Raw genomic sequence first — 15879 nt, 5'->3', positions numbered from 1 at the left:
GAAGGTGGTGGGGTGTCTGTGAAGGTGGTGGGGTGTCTGTGAAGGTGGTGGAGTGTCTTTGAAGAAGGTGGTGAGGTGTCTTTAAGGAAGGTGGTGGGGTGTCTTTGAAGAAGGTGGTGAGGTGTCTTTAAGGAAGGTGGTGGGGTGTCTGTGAAGGTGGTGGGGTGTCTGTGAAGGAGGTGAGGTGTCTTTAAGGAAGGTGGTGCATTGTCTGGGAGGGTGGTGGGAAGCAGAGCGGTAACCAAATGGCCCACTGTCCTGGTCACATTGATTCCATTTTCCCTGCAGGAGAAGTGTCACCAGTACTGGCCCGACCAGGGCTGCTGGACATACGGGAACATCCGAGTGTGTGTGGAGGACTGCGTGGTCCTGGTGGACTACACCATCAGGAAGTTCTGCATCCAGTCTGTACGTACGTCCCCAGGTCCAGACTGCGCACAGTGTCCGCCTGTGACGAGCTTGGCACCCCAGTGTTTCAAGGGCTCCTGCTGAGAGGGGGTACTCCTGTGGCCAAGGGGTGGAGGAAGTGGCCAGGCAGGGCTGAGTGGGTGGACATGGGCGGGCAGTGGATGTGAGTCAGCAGAAGTGGACCTGAGGCACAAGTCCATGAGAGAATAGGATAGAAGCTTCTAGAAACTTGTGTCCAACAGTGGTCATTCTAGACTTCTAGGAGAAAGTCAAGCAAGTTGTGGGGGCATGGCAGTTGAAAGTCCTTTTCTATAACACACTGAAATTGTGAGGCTGGACTCCAGGAATCTTTGACAGTTTCTCAATCACATATGAAACGTCCTCATTTTTTCCATACTTAGTTCCTCTTGTTGTTGTATACTGTTAAGTCGGAACCAACACATAGCTGACCCTCGGCAGGTTTTCTGAGGCAGTAACTTATACGGGGGAGATTGCCCATCCTTCTCCTGCAGAGCAGCTGGTGGATTCGAACTGCAAGCCTTCTGGATTGCAGCACAGCTTCCACCAGGCCATGAGAGTGTCCTCCTAGCTCCTGCAAAAAGAACTGAAGTCTGTCTTCAATAAAAAATACCTGGATACAAAGCAGATGGAATAGAATTGTATGAGGTTCATAAGACCGTAGAAAAGCAGAAGGCTGTTTATCAGGGATCAAAGATTGAGCAATCGAACCATTACAATGGTTTGATCACAAGGTCTGTCGCTGAGGTTTCTAGAAGCCAGAGCAAAGAAGGGAAAGGATGAGCCTTATCTTTGTTACGTCTCCTCTCACACACGCACTCAAGCACATGTGCACGTCCTCACATCACACGCACACACAGCACATGTGCACGTCCTCATGTCACACACACAGCACATGTGCACGTCCTCACGTCACACAGCATGCATGCACGTCCTCATGTCACACTTACACAAGCACATGTGCACACGTGCATGTCCTCATGTCACACGCACATGCACAGCCCCTCGCCTGTGGCCACAGAGAACAAGACTTTAGAGTCTGGGTGGCAAAGCTGAGGGCATGGCCTGGAGTCCAGTGCATGGCACATCTTCCATGCACTGGGGAGGGACAGAAGTGCTGGCAGTGACCCCAGGCACAAAGGGCATGTCCCAGCTGCCTGTCCATCTGCAGGCCTCGAGCCTCAGGCCAGCTGTGGGTGGCTTCAGGCATCCTGGGGCCTGCCTGTCCTGGGCTGTGAGGGCACCCACTGGGCCTGCTGTCCTGTCCCCCTAGCACTGTCCACAGCAGCTGCACCTCCCACTCAGCGACCCCCACCAGCATGGGCCTGGGGATGGGACAGCTGTTTGAGCTTCATCAGAGAAGATGTTGGGGTGGGACAGTGACGTGGCACCTGCTCAGGGTTCCCTAACCCTTGCTCGTGTCCCCACAGCTTCCTGACAGCAAAGCCCCACGGCTTATCTCCCAGCTGCACTTCACCAGCTGGCCCGACTTTGGGGTGCCCTTCACGCCCATCGGGATGCTGAAATTCCTGAAGAAAGTGAAGACCATCAACCCCACACATGCTGGGCCCATCGTGGTCCACTGCAGGTGAGTGGCCGGCCGCTGAGGTGATGACCGCGGAAAGGTGTTGGGGAGAGTTGCAGGCGGCACCCCGTGGAGCACAGCACTGGTATCGGGTGCCATCCTGGAGAACACAGCAGGGCCCCTGTGGTCACTCAGTCAGAACTTGCAGATGCTGGCCAAGCCCGCCTACCCCAGCCTAGCTCTTCCCACGGCTCCTGTGGTCTTTCAGGCTGAGGGGCAGGGGCAATGAGATGAACCTGGTGTCCGGTCCACTTGGGAGCTGAGGGGCCTCGAGTAAGCTGACCTTGGACCTCACCTTCCTGCACTGTGAAACAAAAATGGCCATAACGGTCTACTGTTAACTAAAAGGGGGGTGTCAAGTCCACCAAGAGGTGTCTCGGAAATAAGGCTTGCATCTTAACTCCGGCACTGCAAACCCGGAGCTTGGGTCTGCTGTGACATGTACAGAGTCACCATGAGCAGAATCCATATAATGACAGGGGTGGGTGTGTGTGTGTGTGTGCGCGCGCGCACGCTCAGCCTTGCAAACCCCACAGGAGCTTGCGTCTGCTGTGACATGCATGGGGTCACCATAAGCAGAGTCCATACAATGGCAGGGAGGCGGGGGAGGGGTGTGTTCTCAGCCCTGCAAATCTCACGGCGTCACCATGAGCAGAATCAATGCAATGGCTGGGTGTGTGTGTGTGTGTGTGTGTGTGTCCAGAAGGGCAATGGGGTGTGCTGGGAGAAGGACCCCCAGAGCCAGGAGGAGGGCAGCTCCAAGGAATGACCATGCCACAGGAGCTGAGGACTGACTGGCATGTCACCTAGGGACCAGGCTCTTGACGTTTCTGATTGTTGTTGTCATTGTTGTTGAGTGCCCCTGTGAATGACCTACCTGAACTCTGTCCAAGCCTGCGCCGTCGCCACCATCTCGGACGTGCTGGAGTCCACTGTGGCTGTCACGGGTCCGTCAGGGTCGCTGAAGGGCTTCCTCTTCCTCGCTGACCCTTTGCTTTTCCCAGAGACAGCATGCAGCACCCCCTGGTGGCCACACACTAGCCATCAGGTCCACTGCTGTCCATGGGGTTTGGACTCAGTGACCCTCAGCAGGTTACTGGGGCTGTAAATCTGTATAGAGGCGTGTGCTCAACTGTCTCCCAGGGCGCGGCTGGTGGGTTAGAACCACTGACCTTTTGTTCAACAGCTGACCCACAGCAGCATTGCAGTAATGTCAGAACCGGCTCTGCTGACCTTCAGTGGGTTTCCCGGTTCTGGAGGTCGCACGGGAGGAGCCGCTCATCTTTCTCTGACTTGCTGCCACTTGGATTCGCCCTTATTAACCGCAGGAAATGCACCAGCGTCCTCCCGGGAGCAGCCTCTGCTGTAGGGGGGCCCCATCCAGTCCTTGACGTGGGCGGTCACTCACCACCTGTGTCCCTTCCTCCCAAGCGCGGGCGTGGGCCGCACTGGCACCTTCATCGTCATCGATGCCATGATCGACATGATGTTCGCTGAACAGAAGGTGGACGTCTTCGAGTTTGTCTCCAGAATCCGCAACCAGCGTCCCCAAATGGTTCAGACCGACGTGAGTGCCCTGCCCTCTGGCCCAGCCTCATCTGCGTTAGAGCCGCACAGTCACCACCATGGGGCCTACGGAAGCCCAGGGCTGCATGCTAACCACTGCCGTGCTGTGCCCTGCACCCCACAGCTGAGGCTGACCCAGTGTGTGGCACCCCACAGCTGAGGCTGACCCAGTGCCCTGGGCCCCACAGCCGAGGCTGACCCAGCGTGCGGCACCCCACAGCCGAGGCTGACCCAGTGCCCTGGGTCGCACAGTCACATTCAGCTTGTCCCACCCAACAGATATAACCTCATGGTGTCCTGTACCCCACAGCTGGGACTGTCCTTTCCCTTGGACTCACTGCCCACTTCACTCCCTTCCCCCCAGTGGGCACTAGTGCCCGATTACAGGCAGTACCTGTCCAGCAGCCTGTCTGGGCCAGAGAACCTGACTCACTGTCCCTGGGACCCCCAGACCTTCCCTTGCCCCCTATGCCCTAAGTCCTCCTGTGAGTGGGGATCCTACCACCATCCAAGGGTGCCTGGCAGGGGGGAAGTCCTCAGTCATTTGTCATCAGTCAAGGAGCCCTTCTGGTGAGGTGGATTTAGCCTTGGGCTATTAACCAAATGGTCAGTGGTTTGAATCTGCCAGCTGGACCAGGGGAGGCAGACATGGCGGTCAACTTCCATGCAGGTGGCAGCTTGGAGAGCCCATGAGGACAGTTCATCTCTGTCCCACAGGGTTGCTGTGAGTTCAAATCCACTGGACTTCCGGTCTGGTCATTACAATCTTTACTCAAGGGCTGAAATGAGCCAGGCGTCCCTCCCCTGCCCCCTGGGTGGCACCGTGAGCAGGAGAGGCTGCCGGGCAGCGTTGAGGCCCCATTCTCTCATCCGCAGATGCAGTACACATTCATCTACCAAGCATTACTGGAGTACTACCTCTACGGGGACACGGAACTCGACGTGTCCTCCCTGGAAAAGCACCTGCAGGCGCTTCACAGCTCCGCCAGCCACTTCGACAAGGTGGGGCTGGAGGAGGAGTTCCGGGTAGGTGCCGGGCCCTGAGGGGTGGCTGGTGGGGTTGCACAGATATTAGCCTCCTTTGTCCCTCTTTGGAACGAATGGCCAGGCAGGATTGTACAGGTTTCACAGGTACCCCTCAGAGCAGGTGGTGCCCGGGGCTGCACGGGGGCCCCTTAGACCTCTCTTCAGGTCAGGTGGCCAAATGGAGCCACACAGGAACAAGGAAAATGGGTGGCTAGAAAGGAGCCTTGGTCAACCAGCACCTTCTGTGTGAGCCCCAGAAGGCGGGAGGTGCCTGACTGGATTCAGGAGGACGCTGTGCCCAGGGCGAGAGCCAGGCCAGGGAGTGTGTGCATCTGCCAGGGTCCCTGTCCAAGGCTGCCCTCCTAACACAGACACCCTCAGAGACACTGGGTGTTCGGTCCCAGGGCCCTACAGGAAAGTGAACGTGGCAGTAAAGCGGGTCACGTGAGTGTGCACAGAGGAGGGAGGGTTGCCGTTGTCTTTGAAGACACCGGTGGCATGATGCAAACATTAGAGATCTCGTGAGACCAGCATGTGGCACAGAGGCACGGGGAGCGCCTGCTGATGGGAAAGGGGCGCAGTCATGCTTGACGACAAGCAGTCCTGTGAGGTGCAGGGAGGACCCCCGTCCTTCAGGGGCTGGGCCCTGACCGCCTGGGTGCTCTTCTGATGCAGAAGCTGACCAATGTCCGGATCATGAAGGAGAACATGCGGACGGGCAACCTGCCGGCCAATATGAAGAAGGCCAGGGTCATCCAGATCATCCCCTGTAAGGCTGCCTCGCTGGGCTGGGGGCGGGGCGGGGCGGGGACAGGGCTGGGGGCGGGGTGAGAACAAGACTGTGCGGGGACAGGGCTGGGGGAGGGACAGGGTGGGGACAAGGTGAGGACAAGACTGTGCAGGGACAGGGCTGGGCTGGGGCAGAAATTAGTGGAGCTGGCCCTGTGGACTCACTTCTTAAAACCCTGCTGAGGAGTTTGTCTTTTGCTTTTCAAGGAGAGGAGCGAACTGGGGGTGGGGAGAAAAGTGCAACAATGAATGAATGGGATTCCAAAATCTCTATAGATGTTCATTGAAATTATTATTATTAAAAACCCAAAACGCCCCGTTGAACCCCTCCTGTGAACTGAGGGGCAGCAGCAGGATGCGTGTGCCCAGTCGGGACGGGGCTGCTGGTGCCATGAGGCTGCAGCTCAGCCCGTGCTGCTGTGGGGCCGCCGTGGGGCTCGGAAGTGGAGAGGGCAGTGGGGCTGGAACAGCCTGTCCTGGAGGCTGGCGTGTTGCTGTGGCGCTGGACGGGTGTCAGCAGAGTGCCCAGTCTAGGGCAGGCTAGCGGGCAAGGCCTGGCTAGTGCTGCCCATGTGGGCTGTGAAACCATGTGCAGTCCAGTTATCTGCTGGTCGTAGGGTTGGCTACCCAAACGCTCTTTCTATTGCTGAAATACAGCCATTTAAATTTGGCATGGATTACATCAGAAAGTAATGGAAAACAAATATAGCAGCTACACCCTTCCCTGGATATGTTGCTGGTTCGGTTGCAAAGAGCCAGTCAGGTGACTGTTGCAGTAGAGCCACGTGGGCTTTGCCCAGAGCATAGAAGACTCCCAGTGGTGGTCTCCTACAGCCTGTGATGTCACAGCCTGAGGGAAAGTGTGAAATGCTGTGAGAAAGGCCAAAACAGGACACTGAGATATGACAAGAGCACGTGCTCTTGGAAAAATGGTGCAAACAGACTTGCATAGTTCCAGAGGTGTTACTGGTTTGTCTGCAAAAAGCACTTGGAAACAGGTTCTAGATGCCATGCAGACTGGCTTAGTAAAATCCCTCTTCCGCAGATGACTTCAATCGTGTGATCCTTTCCATGAAACGGGGTCAGGAGTACACGGACTACATCAACGCCTCCTTCATAGATGTGAGTTGGGGCCTAGTGTGGAGATGCGTGCTCAGCACCCCCGACACACACGCACACACGTACATGGGCTCGGGGCGGCTCAGCTGTCCACACATGCAGCCCACATCACTAGCACGATTCCCCTCTGACAGTAAATGAATAGATGTTGCTGTGTACTGTCAAGTTGGAACTGACTCATAGCTGACCCTCAGAAGCTGTAAATCGCAAAGGAGGAGACTGCCCATCTTTTTTCTGCAGAGCAGCTGGTAGATTTGAACCATGTGCCTTTGGGATTGCAGCCCCGAGAGGCCACCAGAGCTCCCTAAATGCACCTTGGAACCTGAAGAGCATAGACACATTACCAAGTGATTTTCTAGTTGTTTTTCTCTCTGCTTTTGATAGACGGTTACTAGACATTGATGATGTTCTTGTATAACTTATTTGGCCGTTAACTGAAAGGCTGGCAGTTAGAATCCAGTGGCCAGTCACTGTGGGAAAGCTGAGCAGCTCCTGCCATTCTGATTTGCAGCCTTGGAGACCCAGTGAAGGGTCACTGAGTCGGAGGCCACTCAACGGTGGTGGATTTCTGTGTCCACGTGACAGGTGTGCACCTAGCCCTGTCTTACAAGTTTCGGGTGATGTCTGTCACGTTCACCCAGGTGCACTGGACACTGAGGCTGGCCAGGGCTCACAGGCACTGCAGCTGTGTGCCCAGTGGGGTGAGCGGCTGTGTGGGCAGGAAGGACACAACTGACGAAGCAGATGTGCTGCTGCCAGGAGGGTTCACGTGAGGAGCTGAAGTTTGAACCCGCTTCCTCATTCCCCTCCCAAGGACCTTTGCTCCACACCTTCACGCCTATTTAGTTTGATGTAAAGCAGAATCAGAGCTATCAGGGGTCTTCCTCAGAGGGCTGCAAGGGACCACCAGCTCACAACACCCATCCTAGGTGACCTCCGTGCCACATTCAGGGGCAGACCTGGTGGTCTGGGTCAGTGGCCTGGGTCCAAGCCAGGAGGACCCCAGCACTGTTCTGAACATGCACCTTGTGGCCGGCTGGTGCCAGCCTGGCTGTGGAAGCCCTGAGAAGCCCCTCCGTCAGCCTTCCAGGCCCCGCGGTGGACGACCACAGCAGACTCAGGGTGAACCGTGTCCCCTCACTTACAGGGCTACCGGCAGAAGGACTATTTCATCGCCACGCAGGGGCCGCTGCCACACACGGTTGAGGACTTCTGGAGGATGGTCTGGGAGTGGAAGTGCCACACCATCGTCATGCTGACCGAGGTCCAGGAGCGAGAACAGGTCAGGATGCTGCCCAGCCTCCAGAGGGCAGTGCTGCACACAGGGGCCAGTGACCAGTGTCTCTTTGACGTCAGCCCTGCGCACTGTGTGTGCACGACTGTGTGTGTGTCCGTGTGTTGTCCCTCTGTGTGGTGGTGTGGTCCACTGGGTCGGAACCGACCTATAGCTGACCCACAGGTGGGCTTTCAGAAGTGAATCACACTAGAGGAGATCACCCATCTCTCTCCTGTGGAGCAGCTGGTGGATTCGAACCACAGGCCTTCCTTCTTTGGGTTGTCAGAGGAGCCCTTCACCACTAAGTCACCAGAGCACCGTGTGTGTGTGTGTGTGTGTGTGTGTGTAAGTCTCTTCACAGAAGCAGCCTGCCTCATCTGCCCCCACAGAGGTGGGTGGGCTGGAACTACCAACCTTTCAGGCAAGCAGTTGCTCTGCTCCTCCTTGAATGTAAGCCATAACCCATGTGGGGTAGTTATGATCAAGGTGTCAGGCCTAAGCCAGAATGGTGGGCACTGCCCACCTCCAGAGGGCTGTTGCTGTTGTTAGGGGCTGTTGAATTGTCACCAACACATTCCAAGCCACCGATCCACGGAATGAGGCCCTGCCCGATCCGGCACCAGCCTGAGTCTACACGTGCCCGCTGCTACAGTCACTGAGTCAGTCCTTCCTGTTGAGGTTTTCCTCTTATTAGAAACCTTTATGTCTCCAGAATGATGTCCATCTCCAGGCTGACTCCTACTGATAGGATACCCTAAGTATTTGAGACAAAGCGTCCTTGCTTCTAGGAACACTCTGGTGACATTCTTCCAGGATAGATTTGTTTGTTCTCTTGGCAGTCCATGACGTGTTCAATATTCTTCACAAACCCCACAGTAGTGAGGCATCAGTTCTCAGTCTTCCTCAGTCATTGTCCCACCGTCACACAAAGGTGAAGCCATGGGAAGCACCATGGCTTGGGGCGTGCGCACCCTAGTCTGTAAAGAACGTCCTTGCTCTTTAACTCTTTAAAGATGTCATCGTCAGTGGATTTGCTCAGTGCGTTATGTAGTTTGATTTCTTGCCTGCTGCTTCCATGGGCCTTGACCGTGGATCCAAGTAATTTTAAATACTAGACACATTCAGTCTTTTGTTGGTTCATCACATTGTTGCTCATTGGTCCACTTGTGAAGACTTTTCTTTCTTTATGTTGAGGTGTAATCCATATTGAAGAGGCTTGGGGACGTTTCTGTTGGTCCTAGTATGAGTTACAGTAACTGGTATGAGTTACAGACCCGATTTCATTTTCCCCAAACAGAAAACCATTTTCCAGCTCCATCAATGAAATAGCCTCGCCTTCTCAACACGGAACTGTCTATTTCTGAAGTTCTGTCTAGACACAGACTCTCGATGCTGTCCCCTTGGCAGCAGGCGTGACTCGGCCTCCATATCCGTGTCCATCTGTTGTGTTCTTGGTCAGGTGGTGTGAGAGCAATTCTTCGAGTGATGTCTGTGATTTTTGCCCCCAGGATAAATGCTTCCAGTACTGGCCAGCAGAGGGCTCTGTTATTCACGGAGACGTCACCATTGAGCTCAAGAGCGACACCCTGTCCGAGGCCATCAGTGTCCGAGACTTCCTGGTCACCTTCAAGCAGGTAGTGCTGCCAGGCTGTCTGGGCCTCACAGCGGTCTGCTGGGCCTTGTGCCAGGTGTGCCCACACCTGCTGTGCCCCGTCCTCCTCTCCCCAAGCCCCCCTACATTGTGAGTGGTTGGTGTGACCAGTAGGGACATAGGCTATCCCGTGGCAGGACCATAAAGTGGTGGCCTGACCCCATGGTCACCTAGCACCTTGCTAGCGGGTGGGGCAGAGGGACCACTCGAAGAGTACCCCATATTTCCTGGCCCCACTACCCTCTAGAAGAAATTCAGCCTGAAACGGGGGACCCTGAGTACATGGAAGCACAGGGACCCACCAGTTCCCATCCCGGCGGCCTCTTTAGAGCCCCCAAGGTCCACCTTTCCGTCCTGTCCCTAGCTCAGTCACGGTGACAGTGCTGGCAGTGCTGGGCCAGTTGGCCTGAGGAGGAATAGAAACTCCCAATTAGCAGTACAGAGGTGCCTGTGGAGTCCTGAGCTCCCCGGGCAGCTCCTAGTGACCAGCCCTCTGCTGGATTTCCAAGGCTGTAAATCTCAGCTGCAGCACACTGCCCGTCTCTCTCTCAAGGAATAGCTGGTGGATTTGAACAGACAACCTTTCAGTTAGCAGCACATCACGTGTGGCTCTAAGCCACCAGAGCTCCTTGATCTTACTTTTTAAAAGCCCTCTCACTGCTGTCAAGTCAGAAGTGACTCAGAGCTGACCCTTCAGCAGGTTTTCAGAGGCTGTAAATTAAATGGGAGGAGATTGCCCATCTTTCTCCCAAGGAGCAGCTGGTGGATTCAAACCATAAGCCTTTGGGCAACAGCACACTCCTTAGCCACTGGCTATGAGCGCTCCCTAGCCTTACTTTAACGCAAGAAAAGGGAGATTTCATGGCACTCTGGTTAAGGCATTTGGCAGCTAATCAGAAGGTCTGTGGTTCAAATACACTCCTTGGAACAAATATGCGCAAGTCTGCAGCCATGCAAACGGGTTTGGAGACACTATGGGCAGACTCCCCTCCCCAGAGGGTCACACGGAGTCAGACTAGACTTAATGGTCTGAGTCTGTTTGTATTCCAGGTAACAGAAATCTCAGAGCCTTTTCTGTGGTTTAAAAGCTGAGGTGCAGCAAGTGAAGCGTTTGTTCCAAAGAGGGATTGGTTCACTTTAGACCAAGGGCAGAAGGAGGCGTCTCCTGTCTGACAGAAACCAGGCTTGATGGTTTCCAGAGCCTCCCTCACTGCAGCCGGACCCTCCTCCCAGCGCCCCTTCTTCCCGAGCACCCACGGAGCCCAGGGCTGTCAGCTCAGGGACCCCAGCCCACCTCTGGGCCCTCAGCATGCACCGCCGGTGCGGGCTCCACAGGATCAAGGTGCTCCTCCTGCTCTGGGCAGAACCCAAAGAGCAGCAGCAAGGCCTCTGCCGTCCCGGGCCGCTCAGGAGTGCTAGCAAATTGCTAGTGTCATGGTGACCACGGCTGTGGCCAGCCTGCCCTGCCTGTTCTGAACCTGGCGGGGGCAGAGGTGAGAGGGCCGTGCAGGTGACACCTTGTCATGTGTCACCTGTAGCCGCTGGCCCGGCAGGAGGAGCAGAGTCGCCTGGTGCGTCAGTTCCACTTCCACGGCTGGCCTGAGGTGGGCATCCCCGCGGAGGGCAAGGGCATGATCGACCTCATCACTGCTGTGCAGAAGCAGCAGCAGCAGACAGGCAACCACCCCATCACCGTGCACTGCAGGTGAGCCTTACCCCCATCACGACGTACTGCAGGTGAGCCCTGCCTTCCCCCAGCCTTCACCCCCCTTACCATGCACTGTCGGTACAGCCACACCTCTGTCATGCACTGCACGCAAACCCTGTCCCCATCACATACACCTGGAGATCTGTCACAGCCCTATCACATCCCCTGCAGGCAAGCCCCACCTCATTCACCATGCAGGGCAGGTGAGCTCCACCCCCTCATGTACATGGCAGGGACAGCTCCTGCTGGTTCCCCACTGGAGGACCCACTGCATTACCATACTTCAGTTGAAGCCTAATCTCTTTTCTCACCCTCACTTCCAAGATGAGGCCCTCTTTTTTCTCTCTGTCTGTCTCTCTCTCTCTCTCTCTCACATACACACACAGGTGAGGTGCCTGTCCACTGCAGGCAGCACTGCAGCCCTGCTCACCCACACCCAATTCACCCCACCCTGGCTTGGAGATTAGGCTCTTTCTTGGTCAGACTCTCCCAGCTTGGCGAGTAGATGACACACGTGCCCACTGTCTGCCTTTGGCACCTTCAGTAAGGTCAATGGGCATTAAGTCAGTGCCCCATGCTCCCCTCATGCTTCCACAAGCCCCAACCAGGTGGACTGTACCCAGGACCAAGCCTCACACTGTGCCATAAAGGCCGGTTGCAGCCCGATTCCTGAAATGGCCTTCTAGGAGGGCTCTGGAGGGGCCAAGTGGCAGGGAAGACTCACAGGGATGAGGATGGAAACAAAGATCCACTTGATCCGTTACAAGGTAGCCATCTGGTTAAAACCCCTGCCACTGAGCTCCACTTTGCGACCCTTCAGAACCGAGTGGACAGCCTATGCTGCATGCCTTTATAGGGTAAATCACTGGCCAGCACATGACCCACTGTGCCACCAGGGCTCCTGGTTAAAGGCACCTACATGGGGCCCCAATTTCCATTCCCGGGTCTTTGGTTTCAGAGTTGTATGTTTCTTCATCCTGTTCCGAGGTCCAGTGCCCATCAATGACATAGTCACTCTGTGGCGGCTGAGGTTTCCCCATGGATGGGGGTGCCTGGCTGCTCAAGGCTGGACCACCTGCATGAAGTGCTTTCTCTCCGCAGCGCTGGAGCTGGACGAACTGGTACCTTCATTGCACTAAGCAATATCCTGGAGCGTGTGAAGGCTGAGGGGCTTCTTGATGTATTCCAGGCAGTGAAGAGCTTACGGCTTCAGAGGCCACACATGGTGCAAACCCTGGTAAGAACCAGCCGAGGAGCACACTCCCGGGAGGCCTAGGGCTTGTCTAGGTCGTGGTGGGCGTGTTTCACTAAAGGAACTCATGTAGGGGGGGTGAGGGGAGGTAAGACACCTGAGGAAGCTGGCACATGGAAGCTGTGAGGACCCCTTGCTCCTCACCTGGCTCAGGACTGTCCTCTGGGTGGGAAGGGCAAGAGCTTATACTTCACTTTCGATGGACGAAATGCTGACACGCAACTTCCGAGTCAAAGTAGACTGTCCAGTGGAAACCTTGTTGTTGCTGTTGTTAGGTGCCCTTGAGTCGAGTACAATTTATAGTGACCCCCATGAACAACAGACCTGAAACCTGTCTCCTCCTGTGCCATCCTCATCATCTGACGCACTAGAGCCCATTGCTGCAGTCACTGTTTTGGGGGGAAGTCTTCCCTTCTTTCACTGACCCTCCACTTTTCCAAGCATGATATCCCTCTCCAAGCAATAGCTTCTCCTGCAACATGTCCAAAGTGTGTGAGATGAAGGTTCACTATCCTTGCCTCCAAGGGGCACTCCGGCTGCACTTTCTCCAGGTCAGATCTGTTCTTTGTGTGTGTAAGGTGCAGTGGCAATATGAGAAGGCCAAGTCTGACTTACACCACTTCAAAAAGGGGCAGTGTCCTCATAAATAACAGACATAGAACTAAACAAGCAGCAACATGGTCAGACATGCCACCCTCCGTGATCTTGCTCCTCTTCCTACAAATCACTGGGTCCAGTGCTCATTGCAAATTGACTCAGAAACTTGACTCACAGTTGTGGAGTTTATTAGGAAAATAGCTTGAGTTGGGTGAGGCAAAGAATATCACACAATGCGAGTGCATATTTAGTCCAGAAGTCCCAAGCAAGATTAACAAGGCACAGTTCCTCAATTAGTTCAGACAGCTTCTCAGTCAACAAGTGAAAATCTAGATTCAGTTCAGCAGGACAAATAAACTGCTGCTTTCCTCAATCGTCCAGCAAACTTCATCTCAGAGCAGTTACAGGTCATCCAGCAAGCAAAACCTCTAACTGTGGCTCCATCTCCAGGGTTCCTCTGGTTACACCTTGCTACAGTTACTTCACAGTCTCTCCAGTGCTACAGTCTCTTCACACTCTCTCCATCACCATCTCTCACAGTGTGGAAAGTGCTCTCTTATACTGGTGCCACAGTTGTTGATGATCTGTCTGCAGGTGAGGTACTAGGAGACCATCCCCCACACAGGGGCTAATACAATGGATGGAAAGACACTTTTCAAGGTTTCTGACACCACACAGTCCATGGGATAGTCATTGCTCTTCTCTAGCACCACAATTCAAAGGCATCAGTTCTTCTTCTATCATTCTTATTCTTTGTCCAGCTCTCAGATGCACAGCAAGTGATTGAAAAGACCATGGCCTGCATCAAACACACTTTAGTCTTCAACTGGCATCAGTGCTCATCAGTATTTTGGAGAGTTCCTTGACAGCAGACTTTCCCAGAGCAGATCCTAGTGAGCACTAAAAAGTGCACGCCCCAGAAGCACCTTGAAAGTGCCTCTAAAGTGAGTCCTCTTCTGTGGATTACAAGCAGCCAGTGTGCTCCTCAGAGGCAAGGCTGGTGAGAGAGCCTCTCACCTACTCTGAGCTGTCAGGAGGGACTAGTCCCTGGAGAAGGCAGGCCAGCATGCTTGGGAAAGTAGAGGGTCAGTGAGAGAAAGGAAGACCTTGCAAGGAGCTGGACTGAGCCAGTGGCTGCAGCACCGGGTGCATATGCTGCAGGCTGTGAGGACGACGCAGGATTGGCCGTCTCCTGTTGTACAGGGGCCCCTGTGAGTCGGAGCAGACTCGATGGTACCTCACACACCTAAGTGCACAGCTGGACTGTGCTCCTCAATACGGCCAACCAGGTGAAGCCACAAAGGCAGCTTCTGCCAGCAACAAGGCTCCGAAGGTGGGAAGGGGAGAAGGGCGAGTGGAAATGGAGAGCCTGAGAGGAGGCAGGGAGAGTGCTGTGACATTGACGGAATTGCAGTGTCAATAAGGAAACATGTAGTGTTTGACTCTGTAGGGTTTTGATCCCGGCTGTACACACTCCGCTGAGAGGGTCATGTCCAGTTGTCCAGGTTGCCCATCAAGTCACCCAGACTAAAGCAATACTAACAGTCCATCTTTGACTCCTCATGGTCTCACCCCTGGAGTTAGAACTCTCACATCCCAGGAGATCTCAGCGCCAGTTTGTGATGTGGCTCGTCTTCCCCTGGGCGCACAGATGGTTAAGTGCCGGACCACTAACTTGAGGGTTGGATGTTCAAACTCACCCCAGGGTGCCTCGGAAGGCAGGCCTGGATATCTGCTTCTGAAAGGGTGCAGCCCTGAAACTTAGCTTTCATAGAATACTGTTTATGGCATTATGAGGTTTGTACTTTTTTCTTTCTTAGCTTCAAAATGAGTTATTCTCCAGTCTGAATATGAACACTAGAGACATTTTAATTAGCCTGTTTTAAAACGTACCAAACTAAGCTGACACTAAATACTGACATTTTTTCTACAGCTTTTTTGAGACTTACATTATGTGTCTGAGTGAACTGGTGGCTTAGTGGTAAGGAATTGCGCTGCCAGCCCAAAGGTACACAATTCACATCCACCAGCATCTTCGTGGGAGGATGGACAATCTCCTCCCATGCGATCTATGGCCTCGGAAAACCCGCTGGAGGGTCAGCTAAGGGTTTGTTCCAACTTGATGGTGCACAGTAACCCTACGTGTATCTGATACTGCTTGGGAAAGTCGAGGGTCGGTGGGAGAGGGGAAGACACTCACCGAGAACTGACAATGTGAAGAGTGAAGGTTGCAACATTGGGCCTGGAGGAGGTGCAGGTCAGGATGATGATGCTGGAGACGGCAAGGCTTTGATCTGTTGTTCATGGGGTCGCTATCACTTAGAGTCATCCAATGTGTGTGGTGATTAGATTCTGTCCCAGAAGCTAACAGGCATATAAGCATACCAGAGTGTAAAAAGGACACTTGTTCATGTTTCTCCCCAGTAAGTTAAAGAGTGTTTGAAAATGTTATTTTAATGTATTCTTTTTTTCTTTTTCAGGAACAGTATGAATTCTGCTACAAAGTGGTACAAGATTTTATTGATATATTTTCTGATTATGCTAATTTCAAATGAAGACTCTGCCTTAAAATATTTTTTAATTTAATGGTCAGTATCATTTGTACAGATCATGTTAATTTATTTCGGAGCTGATATTAATATTCTTCCTTATTTCTCTGGACATATTTTGCTATGCTTCAGCAGCCACTTGCCATCAAACCATTAAGTCATAAATACTCCTTGGTAAAACTTGGAATAACATTAAGGCCAAATCATAGTCCACAAACATGTATGTCTCTGCTAACATCAGTAAACATTGCCCGTTTTCTTCATGGGATTCTCACTGTTCAGGTTCAGTTTTCGCTTCTGAATGACGGCATGCTTATGTGCCAGGCAGCTGTGCA

At 53.9% G+C, this 15879-nt stretch overlaps 1 protein-coding gene across 1 annotated transcript in view; it reads left to right on the top strand.

The window, feature by feature from the left end:
* The window catches only part of PTPRE (protein tyrosine phosphatase, receptor type, E), a 43376-nt gene extending 27826 nt beyond the window's left edge, over positions 1-15550 (top strand). The window contains 11 exon segments of the mRNA XM_006879864.1: positions 289-404; positions 1826-2014; positions 3443-3578; positions 4454-4603; positions 5279-5372; positions 6438-6514; positions 7659-7793; positions 9296-9421; positions 10977-11143; positions 12248-12383; positions 15476-15550. Coding sequence (XP_006879926.1) covers positions 289-404; positions 1826-2014; positions 3443-3578; positions 4454-4603; positions 5279-5372; positions 6438-6514; positions 7659-7793; positions 9296-9421; positions 10977-11143; positions 12248-12383; positions 15476-15550 — 1401 coding nt within the window.
* Positions 15551-15879: the final 329 nt, after the last annotated feature.

Source organism: Elephantulus edwardii, unplaced genomic scaffold (assembly GCF_000299155.1).
Source record: "Elephantulus edwardii isolate Elephantulus edwardi_28Jun2011 unplaced genomic scaffold, EleEdw1.0 scaffold00006, whole genome shotgun sequence".
Lineage (NCBI taxonomy): Eukaryota > Metazoa > Chordata > Mammalia > Macroscelidea > Macroscelididae > Elephantulus > Elephantulus edwardii.
The sequence above is the reverse complement of the archived record's forward strand: the minus strand, read 5'-3'. Positions and strand labels throughout refer to the sequence as shown.